The 23139-nt window shown below is 38.7% G+C and overlaps 1 protein-coding gene across 1 annotated transcript in view; it reads left to right on the plus strand.

Annotated features, from left to right (window-relative positions):
* Nucleotides 1-23139, plus strand: part of PRKDC (protein kinase, DNA-activated, catalytic subunit) — a 4917417-nt gene that overhangs the window by 3631645 nt on the left and 1262633 nt on the right. The window contains exon 51 of the mRNA XM_044065724.1: nt 6029-6124. Coding sequence (XP_043921659.1) covers nt 6029-6124 — 96 coding nt within the window. The remainder of the gene's footprint in view (nt 1-6028; nt 6125-23139) is intronic.

Below are 23139 nucleotides of genomic sequence, written 5' to 3' on the forward strand. Positions count from 1 at the left end.
TGGATCAACTCTGTCAGATCAAGCACCAATTATTACTAAGATGAAGCTAATGAAGTAAAGATGACACTGGCCCTTCCCCAAATACCTGTTAAAAGAGAGGAATTTAAGGAATGGGTAATGGAAATTTTCTGGGAATTATTGGAGGAGATAGAAAGTACTGCAGAAGTTATAACTAGTGAGTGGGATAAAATGAAAGCAGAGTTTAAAAAAATAAGGTAGAAATAAAACAAACATAACTCTCTAAGAAGTAATAAAAATAATTTAGTGGGGCTGACGAAGGTTAAATTATTACAAAATAAGGAGAATCTGACAACAAGAAGAGGCACAATTGCAAAGCACTAAAGAGAAAATAAAGGAGTACCTGGATAATATGCATGAGCTTAGAAAGATTGTTAAGCAACTGTTTTTTGATAATACTCCAGAGCACAAAAAATTTGGCACAGTGGCTTGTGCAACAGAAAATAGAAAGGGTTCTTGCCATACTTAGGGAGCCTGTATCAAGAAAAATAACCAGAGATCCTGTAGAGGTACTATAGAGGTATTATAGAAATTTTATGAACATTTGCATAAAGCATAGAATTGGAGAAATCAAGAAAAAACACACATGGAAATATTTATGCAAGACTTAAATATACCACAATTAAAGGTAGATGAGGTTCAACAACTAACAGTCAAGATAGGAGGAGATAAGATAGAAATGGTGTTGTATAACCAGACTGCAGGAATACATGGTATTACAGTAGAAGTTTGGAAGCTAGGAACTAGAAAGTGATAAAGATCTGGAAGATTTTGTTTAACAGTATTTTAAAATGAGGGAAGGCACCGGCATCCTGGAAAAAAGCTTTGGTGGCTGTAATACATAAAGATTAAGACTCATCTGATCCAGCCCATTTCAGTTTTAAACCATGATTATGAAGAGTTTGTCTATAATGGCTAAAAGAATAGCAAAGGTGATGCCAGAGTCTATATGGGCCGATCTGGTTTTATAGAGGGGGGAGGCAAGCATTTCACAACAATATAATAGTGATGATCCAGAGGGAGGTAGAATGTAAGAAAATACTGCTACTATTGGTGGGTCTTCATGCAGAGAAAACATTCAACAGAGTAAGCTGGGATCTTTTGAGTAGGGCATTGGACGCATTTGCATTCCTTGATACAATAATATGGTTAATTAGAAGGCTATATGAGGGATCAGAGGCAAAAATCAAAGTGAGAGGGTTCCTCTCTGATAATTTGTCTAAACAGAGGAACCAGGCAAGGGTGTCCTCTTTCCCATTTGTTATTTGTGGCATTATTTTAGAACAGTTGGCAAAGAAAATAAGGGACTCAGAAATTCAAGGATATAGTTGGCATGGTAATAAAGAAAAGTTGGCTTTACTTGCAGATGATATTTGAACCTGATGGAACCAGAAGTTGATACGTCAGTATTGTGGAATATTCTGAGCCAGTTCCTGGTTTTTCTGGATTTAAAATTAATGAAGATAAAAATAGTTCAGCAATACCCATATTTATGGAACATGGCGAAATGAAGTGTTTAGGAATATAGATTAAAAATTATTCAGTTATGGCAGCTAAGGATATGTGGGAGAAGACTAAACAAAAGATAATACAAAAACTGGGAAACTGGAAGCTCTTACTTATGTATATAGACAGCAAGATAGGAAGCTCTTACTTATGTATATAGACAGCAAGATACAAGCAGTAAAAATGCTTTGTTGCTTTAGTCAGACATATTTTACCAACCAGAGGAGAACTTGTGGTTAGTAATTAATAGCGTTGAAGGTTTTTATTTGGGAGGTGGGAGGGGAAGAGGGCAAGTGTCAAGTGGAATAAGTTAATCCTTCAAATAGAACAAGGTGGTTTAGGAGTACTTGATTTGAAGGGATATTTTAGAGCAACATAATTAAGGCTCTTTTGTATAACACGGGTAGAAAGCTACACTTAATTAGAAAGGGATGACGATGAAGTAAGGGCGTAATTCAAGAAATAAGGAAAAATGGGATTTTTTATGCGATCCTTAATGAGAATAACACCAGTCATACAGAATATTATATTCATAAAGTAGCAGAAAGTATACTAAGAACAAACCCAACATTGGAATGGAGAAAGGAGATTCTCCTGATAGGGCTGACTGCAGTTAAGGGTGCAGAGAATAGACAAGAGGGGGCTGCAATTTACTGGAGGAAGTTGACAAAGGAACCAAGACATTGGGCATGAATAATCAGAGAAGGAAGAGCAACAGAAAGGGAAGAGGCCACGAAGACATTTGGATTGCAGGCTAGTGATTGCCTTTCCCATCAGGGATTGATATCAGAGTGCAGACAAAGAGAAAAAGGATAGGGAATCCTAAATTAAAGACCTGTACTAGTACAGTTTTAACTGAATCTAGAACAGAAACTGCTGTTAAAAAGGGGATAATTAGAAGGGCATATAAAATATTGCACGATAACTATGGGAATCGTTCAAGAGAGGTCAAAAAAGATTGGGAAGAGAGAGAGATTAGATTAGATATGCAATTCAAAAAGAAACAATGAAAGGATATATGTATGACTCACAAATATGCAACAAAAGCTAGAATATTTAGGATTTTTGCCTGGATGTGTTTGCATAGATACTTTTATACCCCATACAGACTCTATAAAGAATTTTTCCTCAGGTAGATGGCAAATGTTGGAGGTGTGATGGGGAAGAAAAGGGTAAATGGGAACATGTATTTTGGGAGTTTAATGCATTGAGAGACTTTCAAAAAATTCTTACAGTATACTCTGTCAGGAATACTGGGTGAAGAAATGAGTGCTACTAAGGACATTATTTTTGAGCTGGGATACAAGATCTGAATTGCCCAGACCATAGTAAGGCCTGGCTAAACAGTCTGTTTGATTCTTATAATTGTCATGCAATAGTATTCAGTTTTTTTGTTGGTCATACTTAGAAGTCGTTATTGATCTATGATATATCTGAGTGCTTACATGGTGTTGCACTTCGATGTCAATAATTGTTTCTGTTTGGGCATGTGGGTTATGACTTTATCCGATTTGAGCTGTTTTATAGAAGATGTAGCAGCCAAGAGTTTTTTTTTGGAATGATTAGGTTTGATACTGAGGACGAAGAGTGAGGCATACAGCAAGGATCTTCAGGGAAAATTTGCCTTTCATATCTTTAGAAGAAAGGAGAAGATACAAAATTTCTTCTAGAAAATGAAGAAGAAATTATATTTTGATGGAGAGAAGAGGCCTTCTTAATTCTGTTAACTTGGTACAGCGACTAAGCACAAACATTTCTTTCAGGGATGACCTTTGAGTGCTGTTTGGTTAAGTAACTTGTTAAGAGTCAGAGTAGGCAGGTAGAGCCTAAGGAAATCAAATCCAGGACCATAGAATGAAGCTTGTTGGCAGTGTATAGCGTTACCACTGTTCACTATACTGTGGGTCATTTAGCTCTCATTGATTTGGTTAAAACAGCCAAGAGAAGCTTTCAGCTACACAGTAGGCCACAGAATTGCTGAAGCTGAGAGATCATACAATACAACTCTTAAAATAAAACTCTGAATCAGACTGTGCTTTCAGCAGCTGCCTCACAAAACAAAAATACATGGAGAGTATAGTGTGTGCATGTCAAAATTCTGACTGTAAAACAGCTCCACTGACAGAAGGATAATGCACTTGCTGTTGTCTAGGTGACCTAAGTTTGAATAGCAGCTTGGGTGACTGACATAGTTAGCAGAGTAAGGTGGGTGTGCCCATCCTGACCGTGAAGACAGGGCAAAGCAGTATACCTCTCAACTGTCCAGAATTTCTCAGAATGTCCAGATTTTTACCTCATATTTTGGTCTATAGCATTCATATTTTTTTGGCAAATCATTGAGAATTGAAGTCAACCGCGGTGGTGGTGCTGCGGTAGCGTTGTCGCCTCACAGTAAGACACCATCTGGTTCGATTCTCAGCTAGAGCGTCTTCTGTGTGGAGACATGCGTGAAAGGGCGTACCTTCATTGAAGGTTGTGCGTCAGGGCTGGTAACTCAGCATGTAAAAGTCAACTACCAATCATTAGTGGACCGGAGTTACGCTGTGACGACCCCTAACCAGGAAAAAGCCGAAGGACACAAAAATTGAGAATTGAAGTCACTAAATTACGTAACTTTGAGATTCAGACTTCATATCCTTCAAAAAATGCATGCTAATGCAAAACCTATTATGTCAACTTGTGAAATTTGTAAGAATATTTTTTAAAATGTGTCCTTGATTTTGGGCCTTTCTCTCCTCTATTTTTTATTTTACCCAGAATTCTTCCACCAAGTAGTTGAAATGGTATGCAGAGCAGGAAATGGAGTAACAAATTTCTTGAAGGAAGGACAGTAATACAGATCTTGGTCTGGGAGATTGTTTGGATCACCAACACACTGCTTGGTGTTAGCCTTTGTAGCAAGTTTATAGAAGCATGTACCTGAACAGGAAAGGCATTATGGGCCTCTTCTGTGTTACAAAATACACATCTCCCAACCATCGATAGGGGGAGTTAGAGCCTGTAGAAATGCGCTTAGGCACAAGTAGTCCTCGGCTGTATAAATGATAGCCCCTCTGGATGGCTTTTGCCCCTGTGGTTCTGGGAGGATCCTCAGCTCCAAAGTGAAGCTGTTGAATTATAGTAAGTGTTAGGAAGATGCTTGGTAGGCATGGGGCCTTAAGAACTCAAAAGCAAGGAAAAAAAGTTCTTATAGTAACAGTGGTGTTAATCATGTTTACAGAATCAGTAGATCGTTTGGATATTGAGGTTTTAGAGAAACCGGGACAAAATTTAATTTTTTTTAAATTGTCTTTAAAAATATGCACCTTAGCAAAAAACTAGTTTCACACATAATGCATTTTTAAGATATAGAATTTGAAGGGGGGCTTTAGTTTGGTTTTGCTAGGTAAAAGTGCCACTGCTGTGAACATGTTTGTATGGTCAAAGACAGAGATGTATTTGTATACCTGCATAAGTCTTACATTTCTTGCTTTTTAATTATTTTTTTGTTCTTGCAATCATTAGTCCCACTGTTGGTCTGTGAGACTTTGTTCCATACCAGGTGAGAGATAACCAAGAGGAGTTGTCTTCCATGCAGCCATCAGGAGTGGCTCAAAGCTTTTTCTCTTTCTCCCTGACTGAAATAACCCACAATCAGATAAGTGCTGAGAAGGTGAAATATACTGGTCTGTCTACAGAGACCCCTCACTTATGCACAGGGACATTTCCTCCAAACAGACCTGCCATTCCCCCCACAGCATAAACGGTGGTCTCAACCAGGAGGAGACCGTACCACATCATGTTCTTCCAAGTACAGGAAAACCCCACCCTCCCCCTGGGCCCAGGAGAGGTGTCTGAGCAATGCCCCTTCACTCCTCCCTCTCCCTGCCTGGATGCTGCTGTGTGGGAACTGCAAACCAAACCCCATTTATTTGGGTCACAGTCAGGGCCTCATTCCTTTGCACCATGGATCCATATTCTTTTAAATTATTTTTGTGAATAGTTTGCATTCATTTATAGTCATAGAGCTGTATGTTTTTTATGATGCCATTGCATGCTGTAGTTGTCACAATAGTATTGTTGCTGTGCTTTATTTCGTCATGATGTCATATGGATAGCATGCTGGATTCCAAAAGACTTGCTGTCACTGCAACTTACACAGAGAGTTAGGTTTCGGAATCCAGTCCCCAGTGTAAGTCTGCATTATAGATGGGCCTTACACCAAAGTCATTACACCAGGAATAAGTCTTTCAGAGTTGGGGGAGGCTAACACCAGTGTAAATAACACCTAGAGCAGGTCTTTTAGAATCTGGCCTTACAACTTAGATGCATGCAAGTTGCAAGATGGAAATAAGAGTCTGAGTAGGGCTTCTTCTAGAAGTAACCTTAATCAGTGCTATAATATTTTAATTGCGCATTTTTCATGACCCACAGCTTACTGTTTACATTGGTGTTTGAGAGATTAAAAACAGCCAGCCACCCATCTTTATACAGTGTAATTTGTTTTTTATTATTATTATTTCAGAGACCCAGAAAATCAAGCAGACGACTCTAAAGCAGTATTTCAGCTTGCAAAAGATGTACTGCTGCAAGGCTTGACTGACGAGAATCCTGCACTGCAGTAAGTAGCTAAACATCATTGTTTTATGCTGTAGATACAAGTTAATGCACATGGAAAGATGTGTAATGGGTAACGTATAGTCAAACAGTGCACAAAGTAAGACTGAGTGCTTCAGTCTCTGTATGTTCTTGTCCTAGTACAGCATGTTTTCTGAAATGCCTTTTTGTCCTTATCTATGTATTTATTTTGGAGGTGGGGTGGTGGCTGCTATAAGAATGCATTGAGACATAAAAGGCAAGCATTAATCGATGTGGAATATTGACTTATATCAATGATAGACCACAGCATTATAGTAGGAGGGAATGAGAGAGAGAGACAAGATAGTGAAGTAGCATGCAATGTATCCTACAAAACCATACAAGTTGTGACATAAAAATTCATTTATAAGGTTAATAGTTTGTTCATTTTAAGGGTCTTCCTGAGATTCATTTGTTGTTTCCTCTTGTTTGCATTGCTAGATATTGCGCAGTTTATGGATAAACAATGCATGTATTCATTATGTGGATGTAACATTTTTGCAAGAGAGTGAAGTGATATTGCATGCACTTTTGATGTATAAATGAGTGACCACAGCAGCTTTATATATTTACTAATTCATTGAACTAGCTTTGTTACCTATTTGAGTGTCATAACAAAGACAGAGATTCAAGATCTGCAAGAGGTTGGCAGATAGAGCAAACAAATGCAGTAAGTAATTTAAACACTGTCTGTGATGTAACCTGGTTTGCTGTAAATTAAAATGCACAAATCATATTCTCCGTCTTTGTTCTCCACAATTGGTCATAATGGTTAAGGTCTTCACCTCCTTGGCTCATGGTATAGGGTAGATCCTGACTCTTCCTTCCAATGCCTGTGTGGAGTTTGTATGGTCTCCCCTTGTCTCTGTGAGGTTCTTTCCACCTCCCTAAACCATGCAGAGTTTTTCCACCTTAAACTCACCCAAAAATGAATAGTGTGTGGCCCAACTGCTTTAGACATCAACTGTGGTGTACAGTATCCTCTAGATAGGAGAACACTGAGTGGTTTAGTGGGCTAATGCACTATGCTGTAATGTCAGTTCATGCCATTAGACAGTGTAAAAATGGCTCTAGGCGATTTGGTCATGTTGACTATTGCCGCCAAAAATGGGCATGTGTATTTGCCATTGATAATTGGGTTGAGGTCTCAGCCTACTCCAACTTACACTAGGGTACCCATGCTAACAATGGGAGAGATATATGTGCCTTTTTTGGCCAACACAAAACCCAGCAGGCCTGGGTCAATAAGCTACAGCCAAGCCTGGGTTAGCCATATTGAGTGAAAGCTGGATGTAAACAAATCAACCTGCCAAAATAAAGTAAGGATGATTGCTACACAGAACATAAGTATACAGATAAGGACGCAGCTTGGAAATGGATGACATTATGGTAAGGGGACTGGGCCTTCTATGTATTCAGGAAAACTAGGTTAGAAGGCAGTGCAGCAAAGCCATTTGGCATGGGATCCAGAGTCTACTCCTCAGGGGGAAGAAAAACAAGACATGGTGTGGGAACTGTGATGAGTGGCGTCTTCTGAAGACAGAGAGACGTGTCATCAGGATTATTAATAGACTCGTGGCAGACTCCAGTGTTAATGACAGGCCAATATTTATAATCTCAGCCTGTCCCTTACAGTAGGGCTGTGACAGTGAAGAAAAGAGTGCATTCAAGCAGCAGTTGCAGAGCCTACTAGATAAAGCAGGGCAACATAAGTCGGTACTGATAATAGAGGATTTGATTGCTCATATCAGGACAGACAATACAGTTTCTGAAGACTGCTCAAAACCACAAAGGTTAGACAGAAATAAAGGAGAAGCACTTACAGACTTCTGTCAAATGGCAAGAGAGACAGTCGCAAGATCACATGTAGTAGTGGCTAATATACAGCTAGGGTTGACTTCTGTGGCAAATGGAAGGAGTACTTCCAGCACCTTCTAAATGAAGAACACCCCACAAGCTACGTTCCCCCAAACACACTTTAGGATTAAGAAAGAAAAAAGCCAACCGTAGAAGAAGTAAGAGCAGCACTAAGGAAAATGAAGTGAGGGAAAGTAGCAGGTTCAGATGAGGTCAAAGTAGATATTTTATTATTATTTATTTTACATTTGTTGACCGGGAAAGTCCAACTGGATGCATGTCCATTTTTAGCGGAGGCCCAGGAAGAAAAGCTTCACAGTTAAATTTTAAGCAAAATATAAGGTGTATACAGAAGCATTCAAATTTACATAGCACCAAACTTAACATTGACTAGTAACATAGCATTCAAGCTTAATGCAAATTTACATAGATAGTACCAAACTTAACATTGACTAGTAACATAACATTAAAGCTTAACATTTAACATATTTACAGAGACTGTGAACACATCTTTTACAGTTTTAGGTTGAGGCATTACATAATGATGACCGTTGTTAGTAGGGCCTGCATTTTTTGCTTTATACAGTTGAGTTATGAGCAAGTTAGCCACAGTAGGGAGTTATAGCCACAAAGAGAGCAAAGATTAGACATAGTAGGGAGTATAGTAGCAGGAGAAGAGACAGAGATGGGAAATTGGATAACAGGTTAAGTAGGAAAAGCAGGAGGCATAAGTAATTTAAGTATAAAGTAAGAGTAGAGGTGTAAAGAGAAAAGTAAAGTTTAGCGGATAGACTGAATTAGAGGTGAAATGGCTTCTGAGAGTACTCCTAGCAGTATGAAGAGAAAGGCGTAGCCCAAATAATTGGAAAAAAGCATTCTAGTATTAATGTACAAGAATATAGGAGAGATTCACAACTTTGGGCAGTATAGGTGTATCCAACCTTTGTCACACTGCATGAAAGTGCTGAATAGAGTGATCTGCATACAGATATGCAGAATAATAGAAGGTAAAATGGGAGATTAGCAGTTTGGATTCACATTAGGATGCAGATAAACCAACTCGATGTTTTCAGTAAGACAGATAGTTGAGAAGAAGCTATAAATGAGAAGAGTCCAGCTGGACATTCCTAGTCCTGGAGAAACATATGACAAGGTCCAGTGAAAGTTGAGTAGGGCAGTCCTGTGATGGTTTGAAGCCCCAAAAACATTGGTAGAATTAATGCAGGTTGTATACAAGAACCCAGTGCCAAAATATGAGCATTGTTTGGACTCTGTGTGGTTTCCAGTAGAAGTGGGGTGCAGCTCTGAACCCACCGTTGTTCATATTAGTGATGGACTACTTTAGCCAACAGGTTGGATGGGAGGGATCAATAAAGCTGTTGCATGCAAATGATGTGATGTGACATTACAGGCAGACTCATAACAGGACAATTGGGAATTGATTGAGGAATAGAATGCAAAACTGAAGGCACATGGGATGAAACTGAGTACAAGCAAGACAGTTACCATGGCAAGAAATTGAGATAAATGGCAAGATAGTGGAACAGTTTAATGACTTCAAATATCTGAGTGTGTTGGTTAAGAAGAAGGAAGTGTGAATAAGGAAATCAAAGGTAGAATCTGATCGGTTGTAGCCAGTTGACTCAGAGTGTCAGGGGGTAATATGTGACAGAAGAATGCTAAAGAAGTTGAAAAGATGTACAAAACAGTAGTGTGACCAGTAGTTCTGTATAGTACAGAAACATGGGCAGTGAAGGTAAAGCAACCAAGGAAGCTAGAGTTGATGAAGTGCCTGAGACAGGTGGTAGTATGCACACTGTGGGACAGATGACGGAATGATGTTGTTAGAGCAGAAGCCAAGGTAGCTGCAATTGCAGAGAAATTGAAAGAATAGATTTTGGTGATTTGGACACATGCATGAAAGCAGAAGATGATTTGGTGGTGATGATTTGAGAGAGATGGGAAAAAGGCAAGAGTAAGTAAGGACGTCCAACAAAAGAGATGGATGGATTGTGTGAGAGAAGACCTGAGAGAGTCATTTATGGCATTTAAAGATGGTAAGAGAATGGCACTGAATCAACTAGGTGGCACCAGTTAACAAGACACCCCAACTGCATCTTAAAAATTGAGAAAAGGGGATTGGCAATAGCTGTCTTACATCCAGACTTCTAGTTTTTCTGTCATGCACTATAGTACCATTTCTTCTATGCCGAAAAGAGCATTTTGTATTAAAGAAAATGGCTACAAATTGTTTTTTGGTATTTCAGCAAATCTGACTGGTATCTTTTTTTTTTTTTTTCCTGGTTAAGTCTGTGTCGTCTACTCCTTGTTGTGCCTAATTTTCCCTGATAGTACATCACTTTTAAACACTTTTTCTTTATTTTGTTGTGCTGAGATGTGACATTTTCTTTTCTTGTAAAATCCTGCAGTGGGCAAATTCTGTGTCTTGCCAGGCACAACTGTTCTATTTACTGTTTGAGATGACAACAAGCAAAGTACATTTTTGCCAAAAAAGTTCTGAATGAAGAGAGAATATCAGCTGCATTATGTAACAAAGGATGATTCTTAGTCTTTTGCTGCTAAAAAGCTCTCATTCATTGTTGCACAGACAAGGAGCAAAATGGTACTCTTCCCCAACCCATTTTTGCACATGAGGTTGGTGCATCACTTCAGCTGTGACAATCATCTAGAGCCAAGGTTTACACCTCTGGGTGGCTAACCCTGCCACATTGGTTCTTTCACACTGCCCACTTATACATGCTTGTACACACACACACACACACACACACACACACACACACACACACACGGCTAATTTGAAGTCTCCAATCCATCTAATGCATGTCTTTGGAATTTGAGAGGAAACGGGAGCACCCAGAGGAAACCCACACCAACACAAGGAGGAGATACAGACTACACACAGAAGGCATCCCAGCCGAGGAATCGTGATATTAGTAACTTTGTTTTTTTTCTGAGATTCCTGTGACTACTAGTTCAGCCATCAAATATGGCCAGTACAGCTCTATTAAAAGCCTTTTAAGTGTAAAGCCCTGGGGTCAGTGCGTATGCAGTTTCATAGCAGTCTGTGTGGCATAAGCAGGGTAGATTAGAGTGGACTAGCCCTAAATCAGATGTCTTTGCCTACAAGCCCATACCATCACCACATACTTGTAATCCACATTGAGAATGCAAACTGACAAATAATTGCGGAAGGTGAAACTGGTCCTTGCCAGGTTCCCTAATCATGGATATTGAGGCTGTTTACCATTATGATGGGATATTACTACACTCCTGGACAGGCATAAATTACAAATGCTCAACAGAAATGTTTATGATCAAGATGGTAAATGTCCTGTGTAATTTACCTGGCTTGTACTCAAGGTTTTATTCCTCCTTGATTCCTTGCACTTATATCTACACTTATATCTACAGTTCTGCATAAACACAGTTAAACGAGTCTCACAAAATAGAAGTGAAAAGTAAAACGCTGAGAATCATAGTGAATGCAGCAGACCACTCCAGAGAGTTCCAACTAATGTCCCTGATGTCGATAACCATTCTGACAGGGGTGACCTCAACACCACTATAATTCAGGAGGGGTGAAAGTGAATCCTCAGTGCAGAATAACTGTCTACTCAGTCCCAGGACACATTTCATTTGCCTGTTTTTGACTACATTGTGAACTAGCTAGAACAGTAAGTGAAAACCACATTTAAACTACTTCCAGGAAGCCCAGATCTTCCACACCAAGACATTCAGAAGCCTTGTTTATGGTTGTGCTAAGGGTGCTAGCCATAGCCTACCTACCCAATGTATATAGCTACAGTAAATGGGGGGGGGGTAAAATTCTCCATTTGCCTTTTCAAATGCTCAGTTACTAAGTCAAGCATTTTATTCATCCTGTGAACTGAATACTGGGAAAACAGCTGGTGACATTAGTTAGGCTGCCCATATCATTTATAGCCCAAATAGGACTAGTATGTTAGCATGGCAGCCTTGTTGCATTTATTCTCAATGGTAGTCTTATAATTAAGAGGATTAAAACCATAACTGGGAAAAAGAAAGCTAACCAAAAAAACATAAGTGTAATCATGATAATGGTTAATAGAGCTGGGTAAATGTTGCATTCTTGGTATTAGTATCTTATTCATCTAAAATGTTTAACTGTAATTTCCTATCCTTTTTATTAATGCTGTTATATATCAGCACGGTGGCTGTTGCAATATTCTTGTGTCACATATACTACTTTTACCAACTCTGCTTGTTGCAGATGTTTGTTGACCACATTTATTATAGATCTATAAAATATATGATGATGCACCATTCAATTGTACATTGTGTTTTGTCTTTTGCACCCACTTACAGCTGAAAAGAGTCTTGTACTAGTTCACTTGCCTAGTTAATTGCATGCGAGTGACCAATCCATTGTAAAATGATGCAAAGCTGAAGTGCTGATGCACTTTTCAATGGGTTAAACTGTGAAAAGAGGTATTGAGAAGGAAGGTTTTAACCACACAGCGGCAGAGTTGTAAAACAGCAAAACTTACTTCACCCCTCCAGTCATCAGCATAGACTGGATCTGCTTAACTGTGCCATCGCTTTTACCTCACCCTAGTACCCAAATGAAAACAACAGACTTCATCAAATAGTCAAGCCCTAATATACTCTGAGAGTCATAAAACCCATACACACATACCTGACAATTTCAGTTGGATTAATATGTAAATACCACAAAAAACAAAGGTGGTCAGGTTAGTTATTTCACAACTGTATCGACCTGGGGATTAAAAAAGAAAAAAAATGTCTGTGTTAGTAATCACCAAAGGTATTTATCTCTAGAAGCTTTTCAGTCAGAAAAAATGTTTATAATGCATCATATTAAAGTCTCAGTTGAGTAACTGTAAATATAATCATGTTGCATGAGCCAAATAGAATTCTTTTGTGACTTCTACCAAGAGAAAGAGTGTATTTTAACTAATTGCTGTGTTGCATTACCTTTCTCCAGATAGTCATTCATAGTTGGCTAAACTTATGAAGAGTAAGAAACAAAAGCTCATTACATTATTAATTGCGAAGCTTCTGCAGTACCTTAATCACACCAGCCAGAGAATCTCCTTGTCCCCTTACAAAAAATAATGTTTTGCTGTAATATTTCAGCTGGAATAGTGCAAGGACAAAACTCTGCCTGAACCTGCCAGGGTTTTCCTGCAGTTATGTAGAAAGCATAAGCATTTCTAAATTAGTTTGAACTGTTACATTATCCTCCCTTGTAGCAACAAGCTAGTAAAGTGCACAATGAGGGAAAGGTGCTCATGTTTAGGTCATAAACATTGAAGATCTCCAGAAAAGGAGCATATCTCATTCTTTACGATGGTAGAAGTTTTTTCCTATACACTTGTCATAGTTCCTTATGTATCACATCTCAAAAGCATATTTTTTATTTTATTTATTTTATTTTTTATTTTATTTATTTTACATTTGTTAACCGGGCTAGTCCAACTGGATACAAGTCCATTTTCAGTGGAGGCCCGAGGAGAAAAACTCCACTAACAACTACTTAACAAGTTAAAAATATACAAAAAGTAATACAATAGAAATAATAAAAATAAACATAATGTCATAGGTTAAATACAGGCTATATGAAAATTTGATTTCCATGTGAGGCAGAGCAGAAGTTTAGGTTAGATAATAATGCTAGGTTAAGGTATGTTATTCAAAGACATAAGTATTTAGGTTAAGAAATATAAATAAATAAAGAGGGATAGAGAGATGGATTAATAGGAGGGAAATCTAAGTAAGCTAGAGAAGTGATGAAGAAGGCCAGGTGAAGAGTAAAGGAGGGAAGCAAGGTGAGTGAGAAAGGTTACCCAGGGTCGTTGCAGGAACATAGCCTGTGGTTGTTTAGGTAGAGTCTTAGATTGGATTTAAATAGTGGAGTAGAAGTCAGTGTTGTGAGGTCTGGTGGAAGTTGATTCCAAATTTTGCCAACTGAGTTGGAGAATATGGAGTCTCCTGCTACATTGTTTGATTTAGAAGTTTTTATCAGTGTTTTGTTGAAGGAACGGAGATGTCTCATATTGTGATAGGGTGTTATAAGTGTAGAGAGCATTGGTGTATTTACAGGGTGATAAAGGACTTTATGTGCAATAGTGAGTTGATAGTATTGTATGAGGTGGGGTAATTCCAGCCAACCTAGTTTTAAAAGATTCAAACAGTGGTGAGTTTTATATGGAGAGGCAGTGGCAAATCTGGCTATGTTGTTGTATGATATGGTTAGTTTCTTGAGGTTGTACTTCGAAAGGTTAGTGTATATAGCAGAAGCATATAATAGGGTAGAGATTAAGTGGGTTCTAGCTATTATAGTTCTAGCTTCAGGTGTTAAAAAAGATTTGATTCTATATAGAGATCCAAGTTTCCTGTTAGTTGATTTTATGGTGGAGTTTATATGAAAGCCAGATTTTAGTTGGTTGTCGATAGTAATACCCAATAGTTTCGTTGTTTGGTCTGGAGCAATAAGTGTGCCATTGTTAGATGTGAGTGTGAAGTCAATAGGGGGAGATAGGTGAGTGGGTGGAAAAATCAGGAGTTTGGTTTTCTTGGGGTTTAGGAGGAGGCAGTGGTTTGAAACCGTGTACAATGGTGGTGAAGGTGTTTTGTGTTAGCAAGTGAAGTTCAGTCTGGGTTTTGGCGGAGCAAATGATGGTTGTGTCATCAGCATATTGAATACAAGTGGATAGAGGAGTGGCTAGATGCAGATCATTTATAAAAATGGAAAACAGAAGAGGACCTAGGATGGTCCCTTGAGGGACTCCTATGGAGGTGGGGAGAAGGTCAGAGAGATGGTTATCCCAGAGAACTGCCTGTTTGCGATTTTCAAGATAGGATGAAAACCAACTTAAGGCCTGGCTGTCAAGAGAGAGGGACTTTATTTTATTTTACATTTGTTAAACGGGCTAGTCTAGCTGGATACATGTCCATTTTCAGTAGAGGCTCGGGGAGAAAAGCTCCAAGTCCCAATATGGCCATATGGCAGTAGTGGGATCCCAAAGGCTAGTTGTTGGAGAGCTAAATTGTACTACCACACTGTATTTTGATGCATTTTATCCCTGCCCTAAGAAACAGCATTGCCACTGCACTGAACACTCCAACTAATGTGCCCTCTTAGCTTCCACCAGCCTAACTGAATCCATGTTGAGAATTAGGACCCACACTAGTTAGTAATCTGTCTCATACAACTGTCAGCACATATTGACTTGGGGACAAGTAGAAGAGTAAGAAAGTACAGACAGCCCACCAAAGTTTAATAGAATTGTGTGTGATATGGAGCACAGAAAATCACCCTTTCCCTGTCAGATCCCCATCCGACACATCACAATACAACACTAACAGAAAACACGTTTGACACTTAAAACAAATGTAACATTTAAAACAGCTAAAAAAAACTACCTAAAATGAGTCTGCTGTAACAGCCTTTCAGCTGTTTCCAGGAGAATAAAGAAAAATGGACAAAGTTTGGTGTGTAATAAAGCCAGATGCAGGGACTTTTGGTATAGTATGAACAGAATAAACTGGAACTCTTGCTGCTCCTTCTGATAGTTTTCTGATATCAAAAATTCAGTCTTAAGTGAAAGAGATCTGCCAGTCTGGGTATATGAAAGAACAGAAAAAGTATACATAGACCCAACAGCAGTGAATGATTGTTGGGGAGAAGGAAGGAAAGGGAATTTGACAAGGAGCAAGATAAAGCAAGCTATCAAGGAATGTCAGGATGCAATTGTGAGATTCAGGTCGTCTGCAGAATATTTTGTCCTAGAGGAAAAAATAAATTTTTTGAGGCAGGAACAGGCCAGGGTGGAAATAAAATAAAAAAAAAGTTTATCCTACAAAAAATGACCCTGTGACCCTGCAGAAGGGGACTCTGCTCCTCATTCTTCTGACAGTAAATCTCATAGAGAGACTTTGGCAATGAAACTTTTTCCAAAGTTGCAAAGGAAAATGATTGAGAGACCAGAAGAAAAAAACAGGAATTGACTAGAAGAATTACGAGCACCTTGGACTTGAAACAGAGTCTATCGTTGGGAGATGGAGATTATCAGGGAGAAGACCAGCAACACTGAAATTAGTGCATAAATGTGAGCTTAGAAAGCATCAGTCACATTTGTGAAGTATGGCTTTGCAAGTGAAAGTGGCTGATAAACTGGACTATTGACTTTGTTAAACTTGTGGGTGGACTGTAAAGCATATATCCCACATTATGTCTTTAATGTTTAAATGTAAGTAAACAATTTTTATTAGTATCTGCATAAAACATTTCATGATATAAACTGCATGTTATATTGTAAATCATTTTGTATGGTGTGCAGTCAGTGTATTTTAAATCTCTCTGTGGGGGGGGCCATTTCAGTGAGTGTTGTGCGTGTTAAAGATATTAAAGTAAACAAGTACCTTTTTAGTTATAAGAAATACAAGTCTTACAATATAACAAGAACAGAAAAGGCTGCACAGAAGCAAGTTTAAAGGGACAATCCCAGCGTTTGTTTACATTCTGCAATGTTTACCTTGAGCAGTGTTTAATTCTGAGCATGCTCGAGACTTGTCTGTGTATGGTAGGGGGAGGGTTACCTACAGGAAGTTTCAGCCTTTTAATCACAATGCTTCTTTTTTTCTGATCTACTCACAACACCTTTTAGGTTGAGCCATTCATTATTTTAGCTTGTGGCTTGTTAATTTCAAAGAAAGGTGTCTTCTAAATGTTTTTAATGGCCTGCCTTCTCCTGACTTCTAGTTTCTTTGGAAAGGATTAGTAAACAGAGGAGTTCAGTATTTTTTAAGATGTTAATTAGCTTAGCAAGTGGCTTTTGTTTTCACCAAACAATAGTACTTCATGGATTTTACTAAAGCATGTGTGATTCAGCTCACAAACATTACTACAAGGAGTTCTCTATTCCTTGCATTTCATGTTATTTGGTGCCTACTTTGGAATCTACATCAAATGTACTTTATAGTACAGGCATTGCATCTTGCTGAATTACTGGATTTGTTCATTGTCAGTTTCTTTTGCTCTGTCTTTTAGCAATCTGTGCAGTTTTTTCTCATTCAAAATGAGAATTAAACCATTTTGTGTGTCTGGCAGTACCATTCTCCACAGATGTATTATATAATTTTTTTCTGTTAGTTTCACTTGACCTATTATTTTTTCGTTCCGAGTTCTGCATTTCCAAGTATAGCTGCAGCCTGTTGTTTCATTAGTTTAGTTATTAGTCCTACAGGCTGCAATCCAAATTTCTCTGGCAGAGATTATACAACAAAATGACAGAACTGCCACTTTGAGCTGTATCACGTTCGTCTCTCTCATATCACTGCAGTAAAATAATGAAAGCTAAATGTAATATTTTCTTCAGTACATGCTCTTGACTGACGCCTCTACTTGCCTTTCAACAGTTTCAAACAGTGAGATTCCCGTGAGTGATGCTTTCATACATTGCATTGCATGCCTGCAGTCCATTTCTGATGCTATCTGCAGCTTTATTACCATTCAGCATCACTGCCTTTCATTTTGTTCTGATCAAGATTCACGGTTTCTTGACTACTTTACCAATTATATCATTTAATTTCTGAGTCCCTTATTTTTTTTGCTAGTGGTTCTAAATATAATGCAAATAGCAAAGGGGAGAAAGACACCCCTGCCTGGTTCCTCTGCTCAAGCAGTGATTATCATAGAGGAACCCCGCCCATTTTACTTTTCACCTCCAATCCCTCATATAGCTCCTAATCAACCTTACAGTTTGATCAGTGAATGCAAATGCTTCCATTGCTCTGCTCCTAAAGTCCCAGCCTACTCTGTCCAATAACTTTCTCTGCATCAAGATCAAAAGCAGTGGTATTTTCTTACATTCTGCTTGCCTCTGGATCATCAGTGTTCTGTTAATGTTGTCAAAAGTTTGCCTCCCCGCCACAAAACCATTTTGACCCATATCTATCAATGTTTGGCACCACCTTTGCCATTCTCTTAGCCATTATAGATGTAAACACTTTATAATCATGGTTTAGTATTGAAATACTGTCGGCCTGTATGAAGCTGGATCTGATGGATCTGTACCCTCTTTAGGTATTACAGCTGTCACCAGTTTCTTCTAGGATGTTGGCACTTCTCCTCCTCTTTGAATACTGTTAAACAAATCCTTCCAGATCTTTATCAGTTTTTCCCTTCTAACTTCCACAGGAATACCATTCCGTTCGTGGGGACTTTGCTGTAGATTGGTTATACATCACCATTGTTAGCTTACCTCTTCCTATCCTAACTGCTCACTTAGTACTTACCTATGAATTGGAGAAGCCTGGATAATGAATTCAGTGTGAGACTAGGATAAAAATGTCCCCCATTACCTTGATGACCATGACATACAGTTTACTTGAAGCTATTTATTTTCATTTGGTAAAGTTTTCTTATTTTCTAAGGCTCTCCCAAATCATGTTGCATGTGAATACAAAAAGTATGGTGCAAGCCAACAGTGATGCTTCATGTACTGAGAGGTGGTCAGACATACCACACTGCCAAAAATCACTCATTTCCTCAATTACCCACTTAGCCTCAATGCAGAGCCATAGTAAATTTGGAGCTTATCCTGAACAGATTTCCACCAATGAACTGCCAGGCACATGGACACACAATGCAGTAAGAACAAGTGAAGAAGTGTAATTTAATTGCACATTGTCATTGGATGTGGGAGGAAATGCATTATCAAAATTCACAAGTTGATGTTAGTCAGCTGAAGTGCCACCATTTAGAACTGAACTGGGGACATAAGTAATGCATGGCAGTAATATTGATTACTTCAGGACTGTGCTATTTTGGATACAAATTAGCATGTAGCTAATACGAAGATTCTGGTCCTCCAGAATAAGATAAGTAAAATACAGCTTTCATTCATAATCCCATGACACAGGTATAGCATACTCAATAAGTGATCTAAAGCAGGCTTTAGCACTTTATTGATGCCTAATGAAAACATTTCCTCCAGTGATCCATTTAGCAGTGTGTCCTTGCCTGCACAAGCACTTCTCTGACACCAGATTAAACATTTCCCCCTGTGATGCCCATGCACTGGCCCAGCAATCAAGGAGTCTCAATCCTCACCACTAACACCAGTGAGGGGCATCCATATAAGGAAAGGATAATAAATACACACACACTGAAGTACAATTTCCCTTAAGAGCACAAAGAGATCACAGTCAGTCTGGGGCTGATCTCTTCCTTTCTCTCCACAAATCCTGTTCAAGCAACTTTGCAGTTTCTATCTTGAGCTAAGAGGCATGAAACTGCTTAACTGCAGCTGCCACTGCTCAATCGCTTTCACTCTTCATATTTGTACAAGCACACACACACACACACACACACACACACACACACAAATATGCATGTGCACACACACACGCCCACACACACACACACACACACACACACACACACACACACAAAAAGTCCCACTTTGTTTTTTGGTTTTTAACTTTTACACTCGCTAACAAAAGTTTGTCTGAGTCTAGATATACTGGTCTCTGGAACATTTCTGCAGCATAAGGGAGATGCCGTACGAGTATCCCAGGCAGCTGCCATTTAAATTCTCTTGCATTTCCTGGCAGTAATGTGCACCAAGGTGGATGATTACATCCAGTTCTCTGCAACAGTCCTAGATTAAACAGCCATGCAACAATTCTGTGCTATAGCCAATTTCTCCTGCATCCTCGGTCCAATAGACTGCACCAACTTTCCATTTAAAACACCTGCTGTACCTGATTCAGAACTGCACATCAAAAGAAAGGGGTGTCAAGTGGTGTGCTCAGCAGATCCCTTGTTACTAATATCATGGTGACACATTCTGTTAAATGTCCATGATGCTGCAATATGAAGGGAAAGTGGTCTGAGGGCTGCTTTCTAACATGGTGAAATACCGGAGGGACTAGTCAGTAAGTGCAGGACCACAACTATGATGTAAACAGAATCTGCACTTGTCAGCATTAAGCATGAGGACAACATATGCCCTGGTGGTATGATTCGAGGCCAGTAACTCTGTTATCTCATCTGGGAAGGCAAGGGTGGCCCACCTCCAGTGACATTCCTCGCCCTCTCATAGCAGCAGTCTGTAAGCTGCACTGAGGATCGTGCCAGAGTAACATTACTGGCAGGCCTCACTGGATCTGTTGACTGCCCAAAGCATTCATCATGTTTGAAAGGCCTGTTCACACTTCATTCCTCCAGACAGTATTGCCTGTCCATCCGAGAAGATTGCAACCATGCTGGAGAGGAACCTCGATTATAATTTCATTATGTCTATGTGAGTATTTGTCTTCCCTACTTCTGACTTCTGGAAGACAGTGTGATATGAAAATGTTATACTTTATATGGAGGCACGCATATTGATATGTTACACGCATATGTCAATTGACTATCTCACCTCTCATGTACAGTATAAAGCTGTGCTACACAATCAGTTTCATTTGTTTTACTGTTATGAATAGATAATCAGAATAAATATGAAAAAAAACATCATAACATGTACAATCCATTAAAAAGTTGCATAGCTCACATGTAGGATTTGAACCCATGGCAGTGTATATCACAACAAGTAAGGGGCAACCACACAACCACTGTGACATAGAAATGGTGTTCCACAGCTATATGCACATGCAAAAAAAAATTACTCTTAAGAATGTCAGATGCCTGTCATATACAACCACCGTCAGTGATACACATCATAACAAATGTTACTGTCACAATATGGTATGCAACACTCATAATGGAAGTTATGCAGAAACAGAGCAGAAAAAAATCAGCATATTAAAATGAACTGCTATGCACCTGTGGCAACATATCAACACAATAAACAATGAACCATCCTCATGTTGTTTCTACCAGACCGCATGCACTAACAACTACTACTTACTTTCTGATGGTTAGTAATAATCAGTAAACTAGTCCGTGAACATACAACTTACAGAAATCCTCAGAATTCACTGGTTTCCATAAACATACCACAGATATTGCAGTTTAGTCAGAAATAACACTACAGATATATACTCATTCTATCAGTATCTATAGCTGTTTGAAACCGCTTCCTTTATATCCATATGTTATTACTGCATATGTGGAAAATATCCTTGTCATTGGGGGTCTTTTACCCATCTCTGTATGTATATTGTTGAATTCTTTCCCCCTCCTTTAGGTCACAGATTACAATGCTGATAATTTACCAACAAAAAAAAGGACTGACAACATGTATAAATTGACTTATGCAGATTAATGATAATGTAAGTATATGATAATAGCAATCTATTCCAACACAATGCCAGCAGGTTATGTTACCTTTGAAGCTAGCTGTACATCGGATATACCTTCAAGTGAGTTAGAAGTTTGATAAAACAAATGAACACAGTAATTAGGACTGTCTTTTTAATTTCTCCAAATCTTTTGGGTTTCTAATACCATAACCGGAATGGACCCCATTCATAAGTCAAAGTACGATTAAAGTTCATGAAATTAGTATTTTCACTTTTTGATGTCAGCCAAAAGTGCTCTTCGCAGCACCCGCAATGTTGCCCAGAAATGACGACTCCTGCAACTCGTATGGAGTTACATGTATTATTAGCATATCTAAATACGATTCCAGACTCTTTTTTTTTTATAAGACCCTTTGCTCATACTACTATGGGGAACTGTATGGTTATCTTTCTTCAACATTGCTCTTGTTTCTGCCTGCAAATCGTGATATTTTACGACTTTGTGTCTCTCTCTGACACTGTAGTCAATGGGAGTGGAGATTTCAATGATCAGTGCTACTTTTGTCTTATTTTCTTGGACCACTATATCTGGTTTTCTAGCATCTATCTTTTGAAATGTTGGTAATAGATGATCCCATATGATGTAGACTTCATCATTTTCTATGATGCTTTGTGGCTCATGATTCCAGTGTTTTTTTTAGCTACTTCAGTACCATAATGTTTGCACAATCCCCAGTGCAACAGTCTCACCACATTATTATGCCTTTCAGTATACAGTCCTTCTGCCATTATAGCATGTCGCAACCAGCAACGGGATGTGCAACTGTTTCCAATTCTGTTTTGAAAAACCTACATTTGTCTGTTTCTCCCACATGTTCAATGGACTTTGTAAACCACTGTGTACATGGCCCACTGTCTTGTGCTGCCAATATTAACCTTTCATCTCTTGGTTTGAATTCACCTCTCCTTAACCATTGATGTGTTTGTTCCTGATCAACATGAGGTTCTTCCAGAAGTTTTCTATACTTGCAAATATATTTATGCATTTTCCACATTTCTTGCCTTCTCGTCTGATCCTTTACCTTATATTCTTCTTTTTTTTTTTTTGGCACATTCAGTTTCTGCTTGGTTTTGATCTACTTCTGGTTTGATTTCCATTCCTGCTTGATGCTGATATGGTTATGGTAAATTAAGCAGAGAAGTCATCTTAGGTTTATTCTCCTCGAGTTTCAAAACCTTCAGTATGTTTGGGTCTTGTGAGTTCAGCAGATATGTATGCAGTCCCACAATTGCAGATCTATACATGTAATCAATTTCAAGGAGGCCCATCCCTCCTTCAGAATGGAGAATATATAATCTTGGTATGCACTGATTTTTATAAATCATTTGTTGAGCATGAAACATCCATCTTGTTTTCCTATCTAATCTATCCAACACGTTCTGTGGCCAGTCAATAACTCCAAAACTGTAAGTTAGGACAGGAAGATCGAATTAGTTTATAACTTGGATTTTGTTCCTAGAGATCAGTGCTGTTTTCAGGATTAATTTAGGTCTTCTGACATATTCCTTACTACGTTTTATTCGCATTTGTTTGTGTTTTATTGTTGATCCTTCATCAATTCCCAAATATTCATTTACTCCTTTTTGCTGAAATTACTTTATATCACATTCTTGTTTCTAACTGAAGTTTTCCTGCTTTGAAGGTTGCTTTTGCACATTTATCAAGACCAAATGACATCTTATATCATCTGAAAAAGTTCAGGTAAGTGTGCGATCGTTTGTACGTTGGGGTTAGGGGTGGGTTAAGTGAGTTAGAGTTAGGGCTCGGGTTAGGCGTCTGTGCGATAGTGACGGACCTTAGGGTTT

Source organism: Protopterus annectens, chromosome 3.part0 (genome assembly GCF_019279795.1).
Source record: "Protopterus annectens isolate FY-2018-M chromosome 3.part0, PAN1.0, whole genome shotgun sequence".
NCBI classification, from domain to species: domain Eukaryota; kingdom Metazoa; phylum Chordata; order Ceratodontiformes; family Protopteridae; genus Protopterus; species Protopterus annectens.